Consider the following 22,215-nt stretch of genomic DNA (forward strand, 5'->3'; position numbering starts at 1 on the left):
CGCAGGAGAGCTGAAGAAGGGGCTGTCGTTAACTGCTACTAGTAGTAAGTGCTGACCTGCTCGAATTATTGGATGCACACAGACAGCAAAACCGGAAGTTAAACTTCTGCGTTGAATTCCAACAGCGAATGGATCTTTTTGCTTCTGTCAGTAAAAGGTGCCAAAAGTGATAAGCAATGCAGGACAACAATACAGATAAGCAATACAGGGCAACAATACGAATGCAAGCTTGGTGAGTCTTACCCTTTCTCCATTCTTCGCTCCTCCTTGAAATTCTGGGCCACTTATTGGACGGAATCAGATGCCATTAATTAGGTTTGGGAACGGAGCTGAAAGTTTCCCGTCCAGGGTAAGGGCCCCAAACCCCCAGGCACGATTTTCAGGGCGAAAATCCCAAGCCTCATGGATAAGGGGAGAGAAGTTTCCGGGTCTGGCGAGTCTTGTTATCAGCAGATGAGGTCGTCACATCTCCCATCGCATTCCTTGTTCTTCAGATCTTTGTCCGCATCCGCTTTTACATCTATATCTCATCCACACACGCTATCATCCCTGAAGGTTCAGACTTTCAAAAATCACTTGGAGAAGCCACAGCAAAGCCACACGAGGCAATCGGTTTTTTCCCTGCCTCAACTCGCCGGCTAATGTGGTTACGCACTTAATCTGTACTCTCTTTACTCACATCGGATCTCTCTAAACAGTCACTGGTGACAACCCGCCATGTCTCTACCCCAACGTCTACCCATTCTTACTCCACCGAACCATGGTCCACCCCCTCTTTCATCACACCCCGCCTCTGCTCCAATGCACCAAAGCCGAGGACATCACCAGCAGGCAATGTACTTCCATTATCCCCAATCAGCGCATCCTTCCCAGTTTCATTATGTCCCTCCGCCACTTGTAGCTCCCGTACTAGAGACTCGCCCTTCCAATAGCCATCATACCAATGGTAATAACGCTGATGGTGATACTCCATGGCTTACCAGGGACTTTCCTCCGAACAGCCATATGCACCACGCGGCTAGCCAGTCCCAGGCCGGAGGACCTTCGCACCCGCATATCCCAAGACGCATGACGTATCAGCCATCGCCATCGGATCCAATGGTCGAGTATGATCAATGGAAATCAAGCAGACGAAATTCACAGATCTCATCTGTGCCACCACGCTATCTAGAGCATGAACCGCATGGATGCGAAAAGGAGCGGGGACATAAGAATGAATTCTCACAGCCAGAGTCTTCTGCTGCTGAATCACAAATCAAGTGGCAAAAGAAGCGTCCTCGTACTACATCGATGTCCCAACACGAATCGATAATGAACACGACACAGCAAAGCAAACCGCCTCAACAGAGTGAACAAGGTTCGAGTACGGCAGAGAAACTGGTCTATCCTGCTGTTCTGACTAGAGAAAAGAAGCAAAAAGCGTGTGGTAACTGTCGAAAGGCAAAGTTAAAGTGCATGTTGGAGCCCGATGGGAATGTTTGCGTGAGATGCAAGGCGAGAAAAGAGAAATGCGCATTCTATCCGAAAGGCCATGTAGGTGTGCTAGATTCTGAACAGAGAGGAGTGTAGACTGACTGTTACTAGGACGAGGATTGGCAGCAAACTCTTCAGTCCGATTTGTACGCCGCCACCAACCATTTATCCCAACTGTCAGCTGCTGTGAACCACATGCTCAGCCATCTCGTCTCTCAAAATATCATACCACCCTTTTCACCTCCTCTGAAACATTATGAACATCCAGACCGAGATGCTGTTCTTACCTATATGGAAAACACGAAAAAGAACTCAATGACGGAAGGGGGTTCTACGGAGGAAGGGACGAAGAAGAGTAAGAAAAGGAAGGGGTCAAAATCAGAGGACTCAGCCGAGGACGGCGGGAGTGTACCCTTGGCCAACAGCCCAGATGGGACGGACAAGCCCCAAAATTCGTCTTCATCAGAGATAACAGTTCCGCAACCTATGCAGTCCCACCCAGAGCAGTCTTCGCATGAGCTCCCAGATACCCTCTTCCCATCCTATTCCCCATCTGATATTATTCCAAACCAATCTCTTCCCTCTATCAGCAGTCAAATGTTCAGCCCAACTTCTTCTTCCGCCAGACTCGGACCTACGCAACAGTCTTTCAGTTTGCCACCCCTCCATTCTGACTGTATGGCGACTGCTCAAGATCAAAGAGTCACGCCTACTTCCTTGCAGAACCATAGCCCCACTTCTGGCATCTCGTCCTCGCCACCTCAACCGACTCTACCTCAGTCAGACGATGCCCGTCAAATCACCTCGTCTGTCCCTCCTGAGTATGCAGGAGTAACACATGCACCTACTCAGGAAGAGTACGGACCACAATCCCAGGGTGGTGGTTATGCACAGTCGGGTACACAGAGACATTTGACTTCTTCTTTACGCGATGAGCCGATAAAAGGTCAATATGAAGTGGAGGGGGAGTATGAAGATGAGAATGGGATGGAAATTGTTCTTGGATCGAAAGATCCTAGACAAGATATTATCAAAAAGAATATCGTGAAGAACAAGGATGCTTTGATACTCGTTAATTAGTAAATACCCCTCTTTTCTCACAAAATTTACTGGAAGCTAACAGCCATCTCAAGTTTCCACGGCCATCTGAGCAGTTTCCTCTATGGCTACCGCCTCCAATTCCGTAAATTCCCATACCTCGAAGGCGGCCCATCAACTATCACCCCGCTCATCCTCGCTGTCCTTTGCCTCATCTCCTCTGAGCGATTCGCGATCCATCAACATTACCGTCTCCCTCTCATCGACGAAGTCCAAGCTCTACTAGGTACTTCACCCGCAGAGAGCTGGCAGAGTTTTGAAGGGGATCAGTCGAAAGGGTTTGGGGATGTGGAGGCAGATGATCCGTTAGATGCCGAATTTGGACTGGGACCAGAGGAGATTGTGGCGGCGTGTGTGTTGGCGACGTATATGGTGGATAGGAGGGAAGGGGCGCTGATTGCAAGGTTCGCGTTCAGATGGGCAAGGGGTTGGATCAGGGTGAGATTGTTTTTCTTTTGTTGTTCGGCCGAGATCTGATGGGAAGAGCTTCAGTTGTTGTCGTCGACGCCTCCAAGGGTGACGTTGGCTGAGACAGCAGGTTTTGTACCTCCTGAAAGACAAGCTACAGCACAGGATATGGCCAGAGTCTGGCTTTTATGCTACGCAAGTATCATTTCACTGTGTATGGTGCGACTTTGTCTAATTTGTTATTTTATTTTATTTTCAGATTGTCGACAGCACCGAGCGTCTTCAGTTTACCGATATCCCCGCTCCACTCTCACGTGATGCGTTATCCTACTGCAACCTCCTTATCCCCCCATCAACCTCTTATCAATCCCCCTTCTTCTCCCCTGGCTCTCCTCCCCGTCCTGAAGACGCCCCAGACCCACACGATATCCTTCTCACCTCTCACGCCAGACTCATGACCATCCTAAACGAATGGAGACACCGCCTCGAACAAATCGACGTACCCGGTGCGAACCGCCAAGTGTATGTGGCGCAGTTGAAGAGGTTGGCGGGGAAAGTGAATGGGGAGTTGGAGTGGTGGAATGCGGGGTATCAAGCGACGAAACCGTCGTATGTAAACGGTAATAATGGTGAAGAAGGAATAGGGGAAGGGAAGGGGTTACGATGGAGATATACGGAAATGACGTGGCTGTTCGTCAAGATGCTTGTCAACTCTACCGTGTCTAAAGCCCTTTCCCCTTCTCCTGCCGTCGCTCCTCATACTCGGCCACTCGTCCCTTCTGTTACATCTACATCCGCTTCGAATAATTCTACAACACTCTCAACCTCCGACTCTAAACTGCGCGAAGCCTCCATAGCGCTAGTGGTAGACTGTGCACTCGAGATTCTGGAGATGTGTGCGAGGTGGGTGCCGAGAGAGGAGATTACAAACTTTGGTCCGACGTATTTGTATTTCATAACGCTCGCGGGGAGCGAGCTGGTTTCTGCATTGGGTGATGGTGGAGGCGAAGGCGTTGTGTCGATTGATGAACGTAATTTCACCTTTTTTTAATACTTTCATGACAAAAAGGGAATATTGCTAATGGCGACTAGTGATAACTTTGTTTAGGACCGTTGGAGAAGCCCTTTTCATGGGAGAGCTGCATGAGCAGCACGTAACGAGGATGACGGGAAAATCATTGTTCTACAACTGTGATCAACTGGGCATGATGAAGTCTTGGAGACAGTAGTTACAAAATATGAGAGGGATATGAGCCCCAGATCTTTGCTGTGGCTGTATATCATGGTTCCTTCTTATCGCAGATAATTGTAATCATTTTATGTACTTGGTTGGCAAGCATGTTCATAATGTCAAGCTCGTAAATGTACCTGAAACCCCAGATTCAACAAGATTGATCTACTATGGCCCATCTCCACGACCATCCACCCATCCTTCCCCATCCTTCCAAATTTCCTCACCCATAATCCAAACGTCCTTAACATTCCCCTCCCAATCAAACACACATAAATCCGCATCAAACCCTTCTATCAACTGCCCCTTGCGCTTGGCCACTTCCCCTCCCAGACACTCTGCTGGGTGTTTGGTCGCACAGACAAGAGCCATGGGGAGCGAGATGGACGCGAATTTTGCGAGATTGTGAGCGAGTGGTGCGAGGGGTGCCGCGCTACCTGCCAAGGTAGAAGTGCCGTCCACAAGGACTTTGAGACCTTCTTTCCTAAACCGAAGTCCTGGTCGCCAGTCGATGACTCCATCTGGCTGCGAGGGGTCCATGATACTTTGCGCTAAAGTATGCCATTCAACGATCAGCAACAATTCCATATGATGATCAATCGAGGAGGTGATGAGGTGCTCACCATCCGAAACAAGGACACAACCCTCTTCACAAGCACCATAAGCGATTCGGACAGTATTGGGATGAGAATGTAAGCCGTCGACGATGATCCCAAAGTATGGGCGACGGTTAGGGTTGCCGAGCATGCCGACTACACCCGGATCACGATGATGGATTGGTGGCATGGCACTAGAGGGACGTCGTTAGTGTAGGAAGAAAGGGATGGAAAAAGTGTGAGGAGACACGTACTTGAACAAATGGGTAATCATGCGAGCGCCTTTGTCAAACGCTTCTTCGACTTGCTCTAATGAAGCGTCACTTACACGGACCTTGTCAGTTATCTGCCACCAAACTTCTCTGGAAGGGATAATAGGGGCTCACCTATGCCCTACGGAAACCACAACTCCTCGTTCTACCAACGGTTCAATACAATCCATAACCCCATCTACATCGGGTGCCAAGGTGATGATCTTTACACCTTGCTGATCGAGCCCTTCTTTACCGTAGACAATCTCGAGAGCTTTCATGGGTGAGGTATCCGACGCCCCAGGGGGGAATATGGGAGAGGTGGAGGAGGCGGTCAATAGGAGGGTTGAAGAATGGGCGCCTTTACGGATAGGGGAAAGGAAAGGGCCTTCGGCGTGGTAACCTAGGATATGGGAGGAGCCAGGAGGGGAGCGCGGGCAAAGAAGTCGAAGAAGCTACTCAATGTCAATAGCCACATGTAACAAAATATCTTGGGGCTCACTTTGCTATAAAGCTCTTGATGCTGAGTGATGATGGTCGGCACAAAACTTGTGGTTCCATATTGCGCCAACCTCCTCGCTACCCTCTCCAGCCCCTTGATATACTTTTTCTCGCCCTCTTCCCCTGCTTGAACATCCAGCTCTGAAAAGTCTACGCGCCAAGCACCGTTGATCTGAATATCGATCAAGCCTGGCGAGAGAAGATTGCCTTGCAAGTCGACTGTCCGACATGGGGAGTGGTTGGAATAGAAGGAGGATTGGCCGGAGATGATCTTGCCAGAGGAAGATGAGATGTAAAGGTCTGCTTTGACGGCCTACAGAGTGTGAGAAGAAGAGCGCATGGAATGTGATGGAGCACATACTGTGCCGTCTGGCATTGCCAAGTAGCCATTGGTGAACCTGACTATATCCGACATGGCTGGCAGCTGCGATCACTACTAGTCAAGACGTGGGCACCCTTCTATATATACGATGTGCGTACTTCTGGCCAGGAAACCAAACAAAGGACGAACGAACAAAGGTGAAAATGTCGACCAGGCGCCGATCTGTTCTACCAGAAGGACAACAGTGAAGCCAAGAAACCAGAGAAAAGGCCGAAGGCTGGAAAAGCGTCATAACCATCCACGCATCTTTCAGGTCCCATCACACACCGTCTTCGGGCAAATCGCCGCGCGCAATCGACAGGCCGCTCTTACGGCACGCACCATTCTGCGTGTGGGCACCGGGGAAAACGCCGGAGCGGTAACTGGATGAGGTAAAAGAATTCTCCCAAATCGCACGGTGGTGAGTCGCCAGGGTTGGTACGCCGATGTGTGCGAGATCGTAGCGAACACCAAACTATGCATGCATGCATGCGTCCATAGGGAACGTGGGCGGTAAATCTGGCCTAACTCAAGATAGGCGTTGTCGGGATGCATGGATACTCGACAGAGTTCACTGAGGGACTGGACGACTGGAAAGAAGACGAATCAGACTCCTGCTGTCGTTACCCGCTCTCAGGTGACAGAGGCACACCGTGGTCGGATTAAGTTGCCCTGTTTGAAGTTTGACAGACGTATAAATCCATTCATATCTTTCTTCCATCTTGTATTCATCCGAAGATTTCTCACAATCCATCTCCACAGCTTGTGGTCTTGCTGCACTCCACTGCAGGTCCGATAAAAGCCAAAAAAAGCAACCAAAACGCCACTAACCAAAGGAATCTACCATCCTTTGTGTGATCGACCCGCTGTATCTCCTCTTGCAATTCCGTCCCTGGTCCCTCCCAGATTACCAAAAAAAGAAAGACAAAGTAAAAAGGAGCATCGCTTGCACCTTGGCACCATTGTCCATTTGCTTGTCAGTACCTGCACTTCAGAGATCCGTCGGCCAATTAGCGACGAGGGAAGCCAGCCAGCAAGCAACGAATCAGACGACAGACCAGCATCGCTCCAGAAGCCTACACCCTCATACACCGACATTGCACTCACACACACACTTACGAGGGCTAGCCGGTGATTCAACGTCAACGGAATCAACAGTCAACAGTCCTCAGATCATCTAGTTATTTATTTTTCAGTTAAGTCGAAAGCAAGATCTATATAACAATGTTGCAAGAGAATGGAAGTGGTTTAGTATCCGATCAACCAACCGTCACTGGCGATCAGGTATCAGACGTCGCTATGCCTACCAGGCTGCCCACTCCACCAGCTTCACCCACTGTCCCACAGCTCATCCTCTGTGCTGATGGAGGGGGTTCCAAGGTGTGTGTGGTGGTTAGGAGTGCGGATGGGTTAGAGGTCAGAGGCACTGCTGGGCCCTGTAATGTGTGAGTTATTACACTAATATCACTATCGCAAGAACTGAGCAACTCTCTAGTCAAAGTGTTGGGTATGCAGCGGCTACTCAGTCACTCCTTTTGGCCACCTATCGTGCCCTTGCCCAACTACCTCGCTCTCACATCCCACACAACCTCCTCATGCCCTCGATTGACCTTTCTGACAGCACGCGTTCATCTCCTCAACTTCAAGCCGTCCCCATGATACTCAAAAACCAACTGCCCTCACCACCTTCTTCCATTGGTTCAAAATCTGTGGTGATTCATAATCTTCCATCTGTCATGAACAACCTCACACTCGAACCGCCTTCTGCTTCTTCTTCCTTCTCCTCTTCCTCTTCCCTCCCCCCTTCATCATCGCCTTCTACAACCCATTCGTCTCCCACGTCAATCCCCTTGACGCACCTCTCGTCATACCCGACCTTGACGGACAAATCAATATCCACGCCAAACCCAGGCAACCCCACCCCTCGCACGCGCTTACCGCCCCTTAGTGTACCGATCTTTCAATACGCGTGGCTGGCGTTGGCTGGAATATCGTGCAAGGCAGATGAACAAGCTTTTGCAAAGGTCGTCTGTGGAGTCTTGGGTTTAGATATGGAACGGCTCAAAGTTACGAATGGTAGGTTCCCATAGCGTTTCAAGATCTTTTTTATGACGCAGCTGATACGTGTGTGGAAAGATGTAAACCTCTTGGCGGCACCAGCACTCGACCTTCCGGACATAGACCATGTAATTGCACTTGTCGCTGGGACAGGGACGGTAGGACGGGCGATCAAAGTTGGCGATAAGAAGCGAGGGTTGCCTCTGGAAGATGTTGCCATGTCCCGAGGTTGGGGTTATTTGTGAGTGATTTATTTTTTTGCTATTCTTAGTAAAACTCAATAAATGTGCTGACTGTGATGCAGATTATGCGATGAAGGATCGGCATTTTGGATCGGTCGGTTAGCTATTAGAGCCCTTTTATCTCTTTCCGACCGCCATGCTTCATCGGGCATCTATTCCTCCCCTCCACCGCCTTTCCTGCCCCTTCACAACGACCTCCTAGCATACTTTGGAACGTCCAACCCCCTCGACTTGATCAACGTCGCATCGCTCACTGCGTCAGGGATGGCAGAGCCTACCGAAAGTGTGGGCGAAGCGACGAGCCGGAGGAACGCTTTACTAGCAGGTGCAGCGAGGGTGGTGTTCAAACACGCTTTCCCAGGGGATGTTAGTCCCCGCCCAGGATTCCTTACGCCGCCACGCAGTACAGATGGAGGTGCTGATATGGATGAGGATCATGAAAGCACGTCGAGTCCTCGACAGCCGGAAGAGTTGAAGCACGATGGTATTTTGGATCACGCGTCCCACCTTGAAGCACTCGGTATCGCACGTCAGGCAGCCGCGCCGCTTATTACGCTTACACTCTCGCTCCTTGGCGACCGCACAATCGTCAGACCTGAAAGGTCAGCGTTAACACTTGGAGGCGGGCTGATGATGAGCGAGGGATACAGAGAGATGCTCTTGGATGGATTGAAGAAGGAGGGAGTGAGCTTTGGACGGGTGATGGTGGTGGGTGACGCTGCTGGTGAAGGGGCCCAGGCTCTTGGTAGAGTTGAGTTTGAGTGAGAGATGTCTCTGAACTGGTATTATTTGTGTCTGCATTTGTAGTAGCTGCTCCTGGACGCTATTATAATCCATACCATAGCGAGCTATATATTTCTATATACCATGCCTGTCAGGTTACTTACCGTCGTCATCGTTTTGGTCTTTGGCGCTGTCACCCACGTTGTACGACGAGTTTGCGTATGAAACGATGGATGGTGTTCTTGTCCGTGAAACACGTCTCTGTGCATGTCGTCGTTCATCCTCGGAGAGGGGTACTTGTAACGCTGCGGGATGCATTCCAAGTTTCCCATGTACATGCAACGTACATGTGCTTTTTAGACACTATCGTCACCGAGGAAAAATCTCGGTACCAGCAGTTCCCCGTCGCCGTCGCCGCGGATGTTGCAAAGTCCCATACCGACATTCTTTTCTTCATGTCAAATTACTCTCCGCCGCTAAATATCGTCAACCTCTCTCCTCTCCCCAAAAATCTCACAGAGTCCCTTCATACCACTCTCTCTCCATCACCTCTGTCCTCTCCTCCACACCCTCTACCCCCAGCAGCCTCCCCACGCACTCCGTGGGATCGACGAAAGCAAGGCCGAGCTTCCCGCCTCCTTCAGCGTACATCGGCCATCGACGGGAACGGAGTAAAGAGGTACTCCAGCACCTGTCTGTGCTCGCCCCGGCAAAGGAAGCGTACGTTTAGGACGAAGCCAAAAATCGCACTCGGCACCGAAATCGTCAAGCACTGGGGGAAAATTCAACGACCGGCGGGTCGATGAGAACGGAGCGAGGACCCAAGCCGACGCCCGAAATGAGCACAAATGGCCATGCACCAGCCCCGGTGCCTCAGCAGAAAAAGGGATTCTTCAGGCGATTGTCACTTGCATCGGGCGGTAGTAACAGCACGGCGCAAGTCCAGCCTTCGAATAAGCTAGGAAAGCGAAACAAGGAGAAGGAGACGCAGGTCCAAGGTCAAGCGTATGAACAGCTGGATGCGGGGTCTGCTCCGAGTGGCTTCAAAGTCACGGCGGATATGAAGCGCACAAAGAGCAAAGATCGAGGTTTCTGGAGTAGAGGTGACAAGAGTAAGTCCCATCTCGTCTGCGCCATGAAAAATATACTGAAGGACTATGTAGGTACAACCCCCACCCCATCTCTTGCCAGCCAATCCTCCAAGCCGCCAATTCCACCCCCTGCAACTTCGTCGTACATCCGTCCATCAGCATTCCCAGAGCTGGATTCGTCTTCTGGGCCGTACCCGAGTTTCCCAACTGCAAACCCCTCTCACCAGCAGCAGCAACAGCATTCACAGCAGTCATACAGGCAACAACCCTCTTTTGGTGGCTTTAGCCAGGAGGGACCTTATCCTCAAATACGACAGTTTCCTCAGCCGCAAATCCATCAGCCTCGAGCCCAGTACCCTCAGCCGCAGCAGCAGCAGCAGCCACAGCAGATGTACCAGCAACAAAATCAATTCAAACCTTTCCGCACGCCGAGCCAGAATCGTGCACCTGTTCATCCAGCGTTGGCTTCTTCGCCTTCCCCAGTTTCGACCACTACCGCATCTCCTGCGCAGAAGGCGGACCCAACAGGATCGGGATCAGTAAGGTCGCCTTATGGATCTCCGCAAGATGGGAGGGCCCCACGTGCTTTTGGAGGACCTTCATTAGGGCAGGAAAATGTGAGACCGGTGAATGGTAGGGAGGAAGGAGCGAGAAAGGTGTGGTTAAACGGTGAAGGTGAGTGTCGCCTGTGATCTTTTCTCTGAAGCGTTCCTTCTAATATTTCATATATGATTGTAGAGCCTAGAGCCCCACCCCAATTGCAACCCATAAATCCGGCACCTCGTTCATCGAGTCGAACATATCCTGTTATGAGATCCACACCCCCTCCTGAACCTTTTGTATCGCCTCCTCCGCGTGCACCCAATCCTCCTTCTGGAGAACCGAGTATGCCAAACTCGGCAAACGTGGCGAGCCATAACCCTAATGCCAACTCCAATGGGGAGGGAAGTTGGAAGATGATGGCGCCCATCGCTGCAGCGCGAGCGGAAGCAGGAGTAAATGGGAATGCGGGTGTATCGCATACGCGAGAGCGGAGCGGTAGTTTACGACCTCAGCCACCACCTCTTATCATACCGTCTGACCCCCGACAACCTCAGACTCAAGCCCAATCATATCCTCCTGTCCAACCTCCCCCTCGTATTCAACCCCAGTCTCAACCTCAACCTCAGCCTCAATACCAAGCTTTACCCGAAACCCAGAACATTCAATCATCCCAATCTCAATCCTTTTCCCAACCACAAGCCCAAATACAAGGACAAATCGAACGTTCCCGCCGAGCCGAACAGAAACTACAAGAAGTTCAACGGGGACGGAATCAGAATCGGGATAGCAGGTTTGAAGATGCAGAGCATTTCGAAATTCCTCGAGAGGCGCCACCGGCTTATACGCCTTCGCCGGCGAGGGAGAGGGTCGTTTCGCCTGTGGCGAGTTTGAGCTTACCGCCTGGGGCGGCACCGGCGCAGGTTGGAGGGCAGTCATCGCAGGTACAGCAGCAACAGCAACAGCAACGGCATCAGCAGCAACAGGACTTTACAGTGGCAGCTGCTAGGCCGAAAGAGGTAAGTCTGATGTTCGAAATACCATGTCATCAAGCTGATCAGTTATGTGTCGCAGCCTGAATCTCAATCCCAATCTCAAGCTCAGCCTCAAACGTTTATGCAGCCCAATTCCTCAACTCAATCTCAAATCCCAAGTCCTATTACCCCCCGTCCAGCTCCTCCTATACCCTCGAACTCTTCGCCCACCGTCCTTACCCGCGCCACTCAGTCCCAACCCCATCCACAAATTCCTAATCAGCCTCCTACGACACCCATTCGCCCACGCTCGGAAACGCCTAGACGAATGGACAGAGATGGTCGAGAGCCGATGAGCGAGGCGAGCAAGTATGCACGTGCGGTGGCTGTTGCAATGAGGAGCGATAGCGTGTCTAGCTCTGAGACTGGGGCTCGTCATGCCACTGTTACCAGCCGTGGTGTAGGTGCAGGCGCAGGTGTCTGGGATATTGCGGCGGAAAAACCGTCCACGCCGAGTAAAATGGAACGCCTTCATACGCCCAAAGCATCAATGAACTCGCCTGTCGGGTCGGAACAAGGGGACGGTTCACCGAGGAAGAGAGCATTGCCTCAAGTGCCTGGAGGTGGAGCATCGGTGGGGCCCGGGGTGGGGGTGAATCAGAGAGGAAGCATGATTGTGCCCAAGGGTGGCAAAGCACCGGCCCAGGTAGAAAATCAAGTGGAGACGGAAGGGACGCCTGATAAAAGGTTCGAAAAGGAGATACGGACGGAGGAACCGCCCATGATTAGAGAGGAAAGGCCGGTGCCTGTTGAAAAAATGGAGAAAGAAGCGCCGCCCTTACCACTGGAAAAGGATAACCTTCGTCCGCCAGAACCGATCGCCAAGTCCCCCAAGATAGATCGGCCTGTGTCTCAAACATTAGCTTTCGAGTTCCCTCGCTCACCTACTCTACCTCCCCTTGTCGACCCTCGTAATGCCCCTCCGTCTTCGACGACGTCACCACTCGCGACCCCCTCTGCTCATCAGGGTAGCGAACAGGAGCACGACCCGATTTCGAAATGGGCGGCAGGGATGGAGAAGAACAATGAGACTGTTAAGACTAGTGGCACGCTTCTGATGCCGTCATGGGGGGGAGATGCGCCGCCACCAAGGGGATCTTCGATGCAGGGGCTTGGTGTGCCGTCTGGGTTGAGCCATCCGCCTCCTGGGAAAAGAACAGTGTCTTCGCCATTGAGCGGCAGGTCTAGCCCCATGTTTATGTCGCCTATCGGTGGCATGCCCAGCCCCCGTGCGCCAATCCAGAATCAATTGCAATATCCAAACCAGAGTTCTCGCTCCGTTTCGCAGCCATTACCGACGTTGCCCAACAGCAATTCTATCCCGACCCTCCCACCTCTTCTTCCTAGTGAACCTATCCCCGAATTAGTCCCACGGGGTCCTAGACCAAAGGCGACGATCACGTTTATTCTTGCCTATCCATCGATTCAGGCTGCGCTATTACCGTACCTGCCCATCAATTCGTTCTTGTCTTTGACCGGATCCTCTGAACAAGTGAGAAGGAGATTCACAGGTGAGATGGTTGGGAGATGGGTCATGAGAGAATGGGGGATGGCGGTTGCAAAGGAGAAGGGCGGGGAAGGTGGGAAAGGGGGATGGCCAAACCTTACAGTTTGGGAGGGATTCTGTAAGTGCAATTTGTGGTGGGCACGCTGGAATTGTACAGCTGAGCGTTTGCATAGTGGAATCACTCTTGCACGATCCCGCGAGTTTCAGTACTTATCCCGCTCAATGGCATTCGCTCCTCCGACATCTGTGTCTCTCGCACACTCTTGTTACACTTCACCTCCGTTCTCTTCCTAACAACCTGTTCCCAAACCCTCCGCCCATGGCATTTGAGGATGATTTTGCCCTTGCCGCGCCCAACTTACCATTCTCGTTATCTCACAACAGTCTATCCAACCAGGGACGACCAAAGTCTAGAGTAAACAGCTTCGTGGGCTCAGATAGTGGGAGTGTGACCGCGCCGGTGACTCCAAGTGGAGGTATGAAAATGCCAAAGGCGGAAAGGCTGGTTGAGATTGTCATGCCGGAACCTCTCGCTTCTCGTCCGGCTGATGAAGTCGACTCTCCGGTTTCCCAACGATTCCCGCCCAGCGCAGGATCCAACCAAATCCGTCGTCGCGGCTCTAATGGCTCACTTGCGTCAACAGTCTCCATGCCATTCATGCGTAAGAGACCTAGTAGCTCAGCGATGAGCCTTTCCGAAATGCCACTCCATCGATCGGCTGCTCCTATGCCAGCGTCTGGCAAGGCCAATCTGCCGCCTGTGAGTTATCCCAGCGCCAAGCGCTACGGGTTCAGACGGCACGGTGAGCCCTCCAGGTCGCGCACGAGTCTGAACGATGGCGCGAGTGGTCGTGCGGGATCCATCTTCTCTGTGGCGAGCAGCCCATCGATCCAGAATGCGAGGATGTGGAGTGCGGCTTCTTCTCGAGCGTCGTTTGCGGTAAGTAAGAATGCTCCGCCTGTACCCGGTTTCCCAGGTGCAGCGGATTTGCCGATGCCACCCCCAATAGGAGGCGGTAAGCGCGGTAGTTTCTCCTCATTGAGCGAGCATGGAAGGTCGAGTCATAGTGGCAACTCACCTGTGGATGCGATGGGTAAGCGGGAATTGTATACACCTTCCCCACCTGTTAGCAAACGGATTGAACCGGCGTTCGACAAGCCCATGCCTTACTCGTTGGAGAAAGCACCGCTTTTGAGGGTCTTTGTGCCACTGACAGAAGTTGTGCAAAAATGGCCTTCCGCAGAGGGCGCTGCGGCGGCGGTGAGGGAACTGGAGAAATGCGGGGCGATGCGAAAGTTGAAGCTGGGTGATCTTATCATCAACACTGCCATTCGAGCGCCAAAGACGACGGAGCATGTCTTGATCTACGTGCCTTTCACTCAGCATCTGCTCTTACCCCTTTCGTACACATTCTCCCCTACTGGACATCTCCCACCCCTTGTTAACGCGTTCCAACTTCCTCCATCGTATTATTATCCCTTCCTTCCTACCCCCCAGATTGTCTACCTCGATCTCGCTCCCTTTGGAGAAGAAGCTCTCGCCTCGTTGCGTTTGGCGTACGATAGAAGGGACATGATCGTTGCCAGTGGTGCCAGAGTGAGTGCAAAACGATACTTGCATGTTGCCGGCTTCCAAGTGAAATCTGGAGATGGGACTGAGCCAGGATGGGAAGGGTTTGTGAGCTTGGAGGGTGAAGGTACGGCGGAAGGAAAGAGGGATATTGAGAAGAGGCTGGTTGGAGCGAGAGGCGGTAGGCCGATTGTGGGACCTTGGGAGGTGGTGAGAGATAAGTGTATGGTGGGGAACATCTGGTTAAAGTTGGTGAAAGAAGAGTAGAGCAGAGTTATAGACCAGTGGTGATGTTTAAGGCTCAGAGTAATCTTGATACGATTGATGATGTTTAAGGCTCAGAGTAATCTTGATACGATTTTGATACGGCTCAGAATAACCTTAATACGATTTGATACGGATTTTCACGGACACTTTACTGCTTTTATTATACAATTATTGGCATGATCATGCATGATATCATGAAGTGGACTACATACTGAAACGCTGGGTGATTCAGGACTGAATTGCTGCGTATTATTGATGATGACTGCGCTCATTCACAAGATACAACAGACGCGACGCGTAGTAGAAGAGACTGTGCGATAGATGGCAAAATGGAAGAGGATGGTCGCGTCGGACACATTTACCGCATGCGGCTATGCTAAGACATCCTCCAACCTTATGCAACATACGGCACTGAAAGGATGAAATGTTACGGATTAGGAGAGAGTGTTACATGATTTCTGGAGGTCAAAGTTTGGGATAAGCTCGCGATGTACGATAACATTATTACGGTAATGTCTTATTCGGTCGCCGGAGACCGTCGTGGGTCCTGGGCCGAAAAGATTGGTTAATTAAACCTTCTTGCCTCCTCAGGTTCTCCAAACTCGTGCTAACTACGTCCTGTTTACCCGTTGCTTGATGTTTGCTTATATATTATTGTGGCTTTGTGGCTTGTGGGTTGGGTATATGGGAGAAAGAAACGTGTAGATAACAAGCAACGAGATAGAACAAAGGTAAAAATGCTGGCATATTGGGTGGTTGTTTTCGCGGCGATCTAGTCGGCAGGCACAGAGGATAGCACTCGTACGTACTGCAAGGTATCCATCCGTCATTCTTGAAGAACTTGCTGAATATGCAAAGCCGTACTACGCGCCGTGTTTCGGGCCTGCTTTAGTGCCAAGTATACGACGACGAAACCATAAGATTTGCCGGCCCTTTTTGCTATGAAACGGCGCGTCGGTCGCAGTCTTTCCTCCTGTGGACAGTGGACACACAGCAGCGATTTCCTCCTCCTTCTTCTTTGCAAACTGTTGTCTTGCAATGCACAGCTGCATCTCAAGCTGACTCCATCCCTGTCGTTCCCGCTGCGTAGCGAGTATTTCTACTATGGCGGCAGAGGGCGTTACGCAACTGCTGCCTATTCCCGCTAGTAGACTGCACCCGAAAACTAAGGCAAGTATTATGCATGTGCGTGTGATGGAAAATCTGGACGCCGTTCAGCTGTCGCGGTGCATCCTTTCCTTTCCTTCGTTTCATTTATCCATCAGCACTCAATTTCAACCCCGTTTGAACACAAACAAAGATCTAGTGCTGATCTAATTAACTTATACCGTCGATCACTGCGCTACCTGCTCCATGAACATGCTAAAAAGAGGCCAAGAAGCACTTGGCTTGGCCAAGCGTTTTTTCTCGCGTGCTTTTTCAAAAACTTTCACGCAAAATTGATTCCGTCTCGACAAATCTCGGCGAGTGTCATCATTTTCTACGCTGGACGTAAAAACGCCATGTCTTCTCTCCCGAGTGTCAAAAATATCTCAATGTCTTCCCAAAATAACAAGAAAAAATGAATCGAGATTTGCAGGAACTCGTCGACGAGTTTCTCGTTCAGCAGATCATCACGTGGATGGATTCATTCCTTTAAAACGTGCAGCACGTGGAAAGCGATCAATTTCTTGCATTTTCCGATTATTCCTTCGTCGGGCGTCCTTTTGAACCTTGTTGGATCGTTCCGTCCATTCATTGGTGCCCGCCGACCATCTTTATACGCTACGCATAGTGCATAGCCCCATCAACCCAATCTCGTTACCTTTCATCAGAGGCCGTGTGCTAGTATGAAAAAATGTAAAGAAGTAAAGTATTAGCGGATACCGGAGCATCGCGCAGCTATATGCTACGGCAGCATGCATCATTCATCAACACCACGGTTATGTACATCATACGGACGTTTGCCACTCCTTCCTTTCTACCTCCTCTGCCGGATACCGCCATTACTCGGCTCACTGTCACTCCACCCAGATTACGAGCAATAGCGTATGACTGCGGGAACCAAATACCCTGCGATGGCAGCCATCATGAATCCACGCGCAGAAGCCCTGCCGCTTGTTTTACTGCCAACCCCACATCTAACTGTCGCTACAGAATTTCAGCAGTCAACAGCCAACTGTGCCCCCCCGAATTGAGTTCCTCCGGCCAACGAACCAATATCGTCGGCACGTCCTGAAAGGAACTCTGGAACAAAGGGAATCAAAACCACGCTAAAAGTGGACCTTTACGTGTGCACTCTTATACTGAGGGCGAAGCCCGAGCTCTTTTTCGTCTCTTTCTCCTTCCTTCCAACCAGACGAGCAGCCTCTGGGATGGACACTGCTCTCAATGGAGGCATGGATGGGGCGTGAATGCATCTCATTCAACCTGCAGCATGAGAAGTATTAAATGAAATGTGGAGGGTCGAGTCTTCATTCTGTTCCCTCGTCTTTGCCTCTGGGTTTCCGCCCTCCCGCCGGCTGCCGCGATGCCCGCAACGATTCTGTCACCTCGTTCCTGTCGCCTACGTACAAAGTTGACCAGCCGAAAATGCTCGGTCGTTAGAGTTCCCTGTAGCCATCGACGGATCGGTGTGCAGGGATGTGTGGGTGGTTGAAAGCCGATGCATATAGAACGAGACATCGTGGAGTTAATTCCAGACGATGAGTATGCTTATATAGCTCATATGCATCGGAATACGCGGAAAAGAAAAGGTATAGGCGTATGTGAGTTACGTGGCGTAAAATGAGATTTGGACATTAGGATTAGTCGGATTTTAGTGTTCCTGTCTACTCTAATTGTCTCGTCGACCGTCAATATCGTTCCTTCCAGTAGCGGGCTCATTTTCCCACAACCAGCCCTCGCCCCGCCTCCTTCTTCCGTCCTTCACCCTGCCCAGCGAGCCCATACGCTTCTTTCCACCCGTTCCACTGCCCGAAGCCACCGTCGGCCACAATCCGCTTCCGCGCTAGTCACCGTGCCCACCGGGCTGTTGAGTGGTGAGCGCGGCTGCTGATACTCGCAGCGGGGAGGAAGCACTGCTCACACCACTTTAGCGTTAGAGACCACAAAGGGCATCCTATCCAACAGATGCTGCAGCGGCAAGAACCAGCATAGCTTCCGACTCTCTTTCAAATATACGTAATCTTTGCCCTCGACGTCGCCGCCCCTATAACACTCCTTCCAACAACAACCTGCAGCGCCATACCCCGGCCACTTCCTTAGTCGTAGCAGTCTCCACGAGCCAGTCCACGGCCTTCCTGCCTACCGTTATACACCCTTTCCGGGTAGGATGACCTCGGCGCTCCTACCCACTGGCCAGACTCTTAAAGGTTCCGCAATAATGTCCCAAGACTTTAGCATCTATCGCGAGCCTGCAGATTACCATCATTCCCGTCTGCGTGACAACATTAGCACAGGTGGAAGCCATTATGCACGTTCTGCGTCGCACGCTTACTCGGAGCCGGCTTCGTCACAAAACTTTGCAAATTCCTCACCGTCACCGTATCCGGCGCAGTATAGAACTCCGGAGGAGTATATCGCGACGCCAGATAGTACAGTTCCAATACAGCAACAACAACAAGCCGTGTATAGCAGACAGGCGCAAGCCCAAGCCCAACAGCAGCAACAGATGTACCAGCAACAGGTCTATGCTCAATCTGGTCACCCCTTGTCATCGCAGGTCGCCGGTCCGTCATCATATAGAAAACCGTCAGCAAACAGTGTTCCGTCTTCATCGACAATACCGGAATACCGTGACGGGCAAGCTTCAGGAAACATGTCAATAATACAAGGTGTCAATGGCCATGGAGGAGTTGAGAGACGGGATAGGGGGAATCGAATGACTGATCCTGATGCGGAAAACGATGGGCGGGTCGGAGTAGAAGACCCTCGTAAGTTCTTCTTAACGTTGGGTATTCGGCTTTGGCTGATGAGCATTAAGGGGCCGATCGAGTGTACACTGAACTCAAGTGCTTGGGTGACGGATCGTTTGGGACAGTTTGGTTGTGTGATTGGCATTCACCTGTAAAGCCTGATGTCTTACTATCAGCCATGCAGTGTGGAGCCGGAGCGAGACCGGAATGGTCAGGAAAGAGGCTAGTCGCATTGAAGAGAATGAAGAGGGTTTGGGAGGGTGGTTGGACTCAGGCTAAGAGTTTAGGGGAATTAGTAGTGAGTGTTTCTGGCGGCATGGGTGTTTCAAATATATCTGACGAGATTCAGTCCCTACGGAATATCCCACCCCATCCCGCTATCATCCCATTATACGACGCTTTCATCTCCCCCAAATCCCGCGAGCTCTACTTTGTCTTTGAGTGTATGGAAGGCAACCTTTATCAGCTGACGAAATCTCGTCGAGGACGACCACTAGCTGCCGGCCTCATCGCTTCCTGTTTTCACCAAATATCCTCTGGCTTATACCACATTCACGGACATGGCTATTTCCATCGAGATATGAAGCCTGAAAATCTGTTAATAACGACAACAGGACTGGCAGATTATCTTACGGCTGAAGCTTTGGCGGAAATCAACATGGCTGGAGGAGATATCAACCGAGTAGGAGACTTGGCGTACGAAAAGGACGTCTCTGTAATCGTCAAGCTTGCCGATTTCGGTCTCGCCCGTGCGACAAACTCCAAACCGCCTTACACCGAATATGTCTCGACACGATGGTATCGTGCGCCAGAAGTACTCCTTAGGTCATCAGAATACGGTCCTCCCGTAGACATGTGGGCTTTAGGAACAATTTTGGCAGAGATGTTGAATCTCAAACCATTGTTCCCGGGAGTGAGCGAGATTGATCAGGTCTATAGGATCTGTGACACGATGGGAGACCCAAGCTCCGAGTATGGAGTGGATGAGAGAGGGATGACTATCGGTGGTGGCCCATGGAATTCGGGTATCAAGTTGGCCAAGAATGTTGGATTTTCCTTCCCCAAGGTGAGTAAAATTAACAGGTCTTTTGACCTGGACAGTTGCTAACAGTAGCAGCGAAAACCGGTGAGATTCCGAAGTCTCTTCAATGACAGCGTCCCTCAGTCACTAGTCGACTGTATCGCCGATCTCTTACGGTATAATCCTAAATATCGTATGACTGCCGCGCAATGTATCGATCACCCATACTTTCACGAAACACTTCCTCACCTTCAGCAAACTCTGCCTCTACCTCGAATACCCTTTTCCGCTGGTCAACCCCCGCCACATGCCATCCCGCGCCCCACTCTCTCCACTGTCCCTATGCCTCCACCACCAGATGTTTCAGTGCCTGCACGAAAGTTACCCCCTTCGCATGCCCACACACCTCGCGAGGCCAGACCCGCTTTTGCCAACGGCGATATCCGTACTCTTCCGCCACCGATTGGTACACCCGACAGCCAAGCTTCGTCACAGCGAGCGTTTTTCCCTCAGCACATCCCGCCCCATGTTTCTTCCTCTTCACTTGTCCATCAACTCCGAGAACTCGACTTGCCAACGGACGATCTTGGGAGTTATGGTCAACGTCCCCCGGAAGCCGCAGCTGCCGACGCCAGAGCGGCGCAGTATGCGCAATCCCCGGTGCAGCTCCACCAGTGGGTTGGAGACTTGCAGATTGATTCTCGTAAACCGTCGGCAGCTCAGTCTATGATGTATGACAGTTCAGTGACTGAAGAGTCTCAGGGCGGGAGATCGAACCAGTCTCTACCCAATTATTCCAATGTCTCGCTGGAACAGCAGCCACAAGTTCAGGTCCCACCGCAATCTGGGCAATCCGCTCAATCCTATGGCAGGTCCAACATCAGCGTCGCTGCGTACGTGCAGCAACAACAGCGCTATGCCCAAGAAGCGCCCGCACAGCAAGTGACTGCTCCCGCGGCACCACCTCCTATTGAGCCAACTGTTGGTGCGGCACGAGCTGAAAAGTTGGGTGTGACGAGCAAGAAGAAAAAATGGGGTTTGAGCTCAGTGTTCGGTGGTGCCGATAAGAGTACTGCCAGCTTGGCGGCTGTTGATGAGCATGAGTACAGTGGAACTTCACTCAAACGGACCCAGTCGGGTCACAGGACTATCGACAGGAATCCGTCTGTTGCAGGATCATCTCTTACTCTGGGTGTTCCCGCTCTGGGCATGAACTCGAGTGCTGGTGCGTCTAGCATATCGGTCCTGGATGATCCGAAGAAGGCGAAGAAGGAAGCCGAGAGGCAGGCCAAGGAGTTGGCGAAGGCTCAACGTGAAGCGGCGGCATTGAAGCAGAAAGAAAGGGCGAGGGCGGTCATGCAGAAGCGAAACCAGCTCATTGAGTCTAGGAGTCAGCTGAAAACCAAAGGGGAGATTGAATACTCGTCTACGAACCTTGCGTCAGAGGCACCGACACCTAATCAGGATACGAGGTCCATCTACGCTAGCTCGTCAGCCAGTGTCAATCAAATGCGCAACTATGCTGCTTCTCCAGTGAACCAGTCTTTACAAAGTATTCGTTCGCAGGACTCTGGACATTCTGGACATTCTGGGCACTCTGGACACTCTGGTCACTCTGGTAGGAGTGGAAGGAGTGGAAGGAGCGGGCTTAATGCAAGCGCGCTGGCTGATTTGGATGAGCATGGAAGGTGGGATGAGATGAGGCATAAGGCGAGGAGGAGGGACGATGATGATGATCACTCAATGTCTAGCTTTGGGCATAATCCATTGAGGAGCAGGAGTGTTTTGACTGTTGGGACTGTGGACAGCGAGTGAGTAACTTTTTTCTACCGTACTAGGACGTAGACTGACATTGTATAGCCCCGGACCAAGGCGGCGCTCGGAGTGGGCTGATCCTCTTTTGCGTCGCGACAAGCGCACAACATCCGCATCTTCAGCTTCACTACAGTACCAGCAATCCGCTCAGACTCTACCGTCCTTCTCCGATATCGCCAACTACGCCTTTGAAGGCCGAAATAAACAGTCTCAGCCTCCACAACAATAACCTTGTTTCCTCGCGCTCTTCTGAGAAGAATCAACATAGACAAACATACATTTCTAGCATATACGAAACGTTCCTCGGAATTTATATTCTTCACACACAACGAATTCCACAATCACAAACAACTGCATAGACATCAAGTTGGGCCTTCCTAGCAAAATATAATAAGTATTTTTCCTATTACTCCATTACAAGTATTCATCAAGCATTTTTTTGTATAACAAGTATCTTTCGTCATGATTATTCTTTATCTATAGCAAGGGCATGTTACCTTATTTTGTACAGCGCATGTCACCTTATTATGTA

At 51.2% G+C, this 22,215-nt stretch overlaps 5 protein-coding genes across 6 annotated transcripts; 4 read left to right on the forward strand and 1 right to left on the reverse strand.

Moving 5' to 3' along the window:
- The first annotated feature begins 485 nt into the window (after positions 1 to 485).
- On the forward strand, positions 486 to 4,297 carry CNM01880 (conserved hypothetical protein). The gene is made up of 6 exons (XM_024658321.1): positions 486 to 1,533; positions 1,585 to 2,552; positions 2,607 to 3,009; positions 3,064 to 3,174; positions 3,239 to 4,010; positions 4,072 to 4,297. Exons 1-6 carry the CDS (start codon positions 718 to 720, stop codon positions 4,206 to 4,208), a joined length of 3,207 nt encoding a protein of 1,068 aa, XP_024514008.1. The 5' UTR covers positions 486 to 717; the 3' UTR covers positions 4,209 to 4,297.
- Positions 4,298 to 4,306: 9 nt separating this feature from the next.
- Positions 4,307 to 6,118, reverse strand: CNM01890 (conserved hypothetical protein). 2 transcript variants are annotated; one of them, XM_568292.2, is made up of 7 exons: positions 6,039 to 6,118; positions 5,920 to 5,982; positions 5,560 to 5,871; positions 5,193 to 5,512; positions 5,061 to 5,129; positions 4,834 to 5,000; positions 4,307 to 4,761 (listed from the first exon to the last, which is right to left on the reverse strand). In XM_568292.2, exons 2-7 carry the CDS (start codon positions 5,971 to 5,973, stop codon positions 4,379 to 4,381), a joined length of 1,305 nt encoding a protein of 434 aa, XP_568292.1. In that variant the 5' UTR covers positions 5,974 to 5,982; positions 6,039 to 6,118; the 3' UTR covers positions 4,307 to 4,378. The 2 variants fall into 2 exon arrangements, with proteins under 2 accessions (XP_568292.1, XP_024514424.1); XM_024658861.1 differs by having other exon boundaries at positions 5,920 to 6,118.
- Positions 6,119 to 6,634: 516 nt separating this feature from the next.
- Positions 6,635 to 9,254, forward strand: CNM01900 (conserved hypothetical protein). The gene is made up of 4 exons (XM_568477.2): positions 6,635 to 7,364; positions 7,415 to 7,995; positions 8,056 to 8,218; positions 8,282 to 9,254. The coding sequence occupies exons 1-4, from the start codon at positions 7,144 to 7,146 to the stop codon at positions 8,982 to 8,984; spliced, it is 1,668 nt and encodes a 555-aa protein (XP_568477.1). The 5' UTR covers positions 6,635 to 7,143; the 3' UTR covers positions 8,985 to 9,254.
- Positions 9,255 to 9,415: 161 nt separating this feature from the next.
- CNM01910 (hypothetical protein) lies at positions 9,416 to 15,154 on the forward strand. Its single transcript, XM_024658322.1, has 5 exons — positions 9,416 to 10,054; positions 10,106 to 10,708; positions 10,772 to 11,592; positions 11,648 to 13,232; positions 13,288 to 15,154. The coding sequence occupies exons 1-5, from the start codon at positions 9,745 to 9,747 to the stop codon at positions 14,949 to 14,951; spliced, it is 4,983 nt and encodes a 1,660-aa protein (XP_024513941.1). The 5' UTR covers positions 9,416 to 9,744; the 3' UTR covers positions 14,952 to 15,154.
- A 2,618-nt stretch (positions 15,155 to 17,772) lies between these two features.
- Positions 17,773 to 22,197, forward strand: CNM01920 (conserved hypothetical protein). Its single transcript, XM_024658323.1, has 6 exons — positions 17,773 to 17,971; positions 18,029 to 18,865; positions 18,916 to 19,145; positions 19,197 to 19,913; positions 19,965 to 21,679; positions 21,729 to 22,197. Exons 2-6 carry the CDS (start codon positions 18,265 to 18,267, stop codon positions 21,910 to 21,912), a joined length of 3,447 nt encoding a protein of 1,148 aa, XP_024514010.1. The 5' UTR covers positions 17,773 to 17,971; positions 18,029 to 18,264; the 3' UTR covers positions 21,913 to 22,197.
- The last annotated feature ends 18 nt before the right edge of the window (positions 22,198 to 22,215 follow it).

The sequence above is a fragment of the Cryptococcus neoformans genome, assembly GCF_000091045.1.
Source record: "Cryptococcus neoformans var. neoformans JEC21 chromosome 13 sequence".
In the NCBI taxonomy this organism is placed as follows: domain Eukaryota; kingdom Fungi; phylum Basidiomycota; class Tremellomycetes; order Tremellales; family Cryptococcaceae; genus Cryptococcus; species Cryptococcus deneoformans.

What these genes read in the sequence shown, in the direction of transcription:
- CNM01880 (XM_024658321.1), top strand. Translation starts at nt 718, where the DNA reads ATGTCTCTACCCCAACGTCTACCCATTCTTACTCCACCGAACCATGGT. An exon ending in GGGCAAGGGGTTGGATCAGG is followed by an intron (nt 3,010 to 3,063) that starts GTGAGATTGTTT and finishes GAAGAGCTTCAG; the next exon opens with TTGTTGTCGTCGACGCCTCC. An exon ending in CGTTGTGTCGATTGATGAAC is followed by an intron (nt 4,011 to 4,071) that starts GTAATTTCACCT and finishes AATGGCGACTAG; the next exon opens with TGATAACTTTGTTTAGGACC.
- CNM01890 (XM_568292.2), bottom strand. Translation starts at nt 5,973, where the DNA reads ATGTCGGATATAGTCAGGTTCACCAATGGCTACTTGGCAATGCCAGAC. An exon ending in TGGCAATGCCAGACGGCACA is followed by an intron (nt 5,872 to 5,919) that starts GTATGTGCTCCA and finishes CACACTCTGTAG; the next exon opens with GCCGTCAAAGCAGACCTTTA. An exon ending in TTGTGTCCTTGTTTCGGATG is followed by an intron (nt 4,762 to 4,833) that starts GTGAGCACCTCA and finishes GGCATACTTTAG; the next exon opens with CGCAAAGTATCATGGACCCC.
- CNM01900 (XM_568477.2), top strand. Translation starts at nt 7,144, where the DNA reads ATGTTGCAAGAGAATGGAAGTGGTTTAGTATCCGATCAACCAACCGTC. An exon ending in ACTGCTGGGCCCTGTAATGT is followed by an intron (nt 7,365 to 7,414) that starts GTGAGTTATTAC and finishes GCAACTCTCTAG; the next exon opens with TCAAAGTGTTGGGTATGCAG. An exon ending in TCCCGAGGTTGGGGTTATTT is followed by an intron (nt 8,219 to 8,281) that starts GTGAGTGATTTA and finishes ACTGTGATGCAG; the next exon opens with ATTATGCGATGAAGGATCGG.
- CNM01910 (XM_024658322.1), top strand. Translation starts at nt 9,745, where the DNA reads ATGAGAACGGAGCGAGGACCCAAGCCGACGCCCGAAATGAGCACAAAT. An exon ending in CTGGAGTAGAGGTGACAAGA is followed by an intron (nt 10,055 to 10,105) that starts GTAAGTCCCATC and finishes AGGACTATGTAG; the next exon opens with GTACAACCCCCACCCCATCT. An exon ending in CAGCTGCTAGGCCGAAAGAG is followed by an intron (nt 11,593 to 11,647) that starts GTAAGTCTGATG and finishes TATGTGTCGCAG; the next exon opens with CCTGAATCTCAATCCCAATC.
- CNM01920 (XM_024658323.1), top strand. Translation starts at nt 18,265, where the DNA reads ATGACCTCGGCGCTCCTACCCACTGGCCAGACTCTTAAAGGTTCCGCA. An exon ending in GGTCGGAGTAGAAGACCCTC is followed by an intron (nt 18,866 to 18,915) that starts GTAAGTTCTTCT and finishes ATGAGCATTAAG; the next exon opens with GGGCCGATCGAGTGTACACT. An exon ending in TTGGATTTTCCTTCCCCAAG is followed by an intron (nt 19,914 to 19,964) that starts GTGAGTAAAATT and finishes TAACAGTAGCAG; the next exon opens with CGAAAACCGGTGAGATTCCG.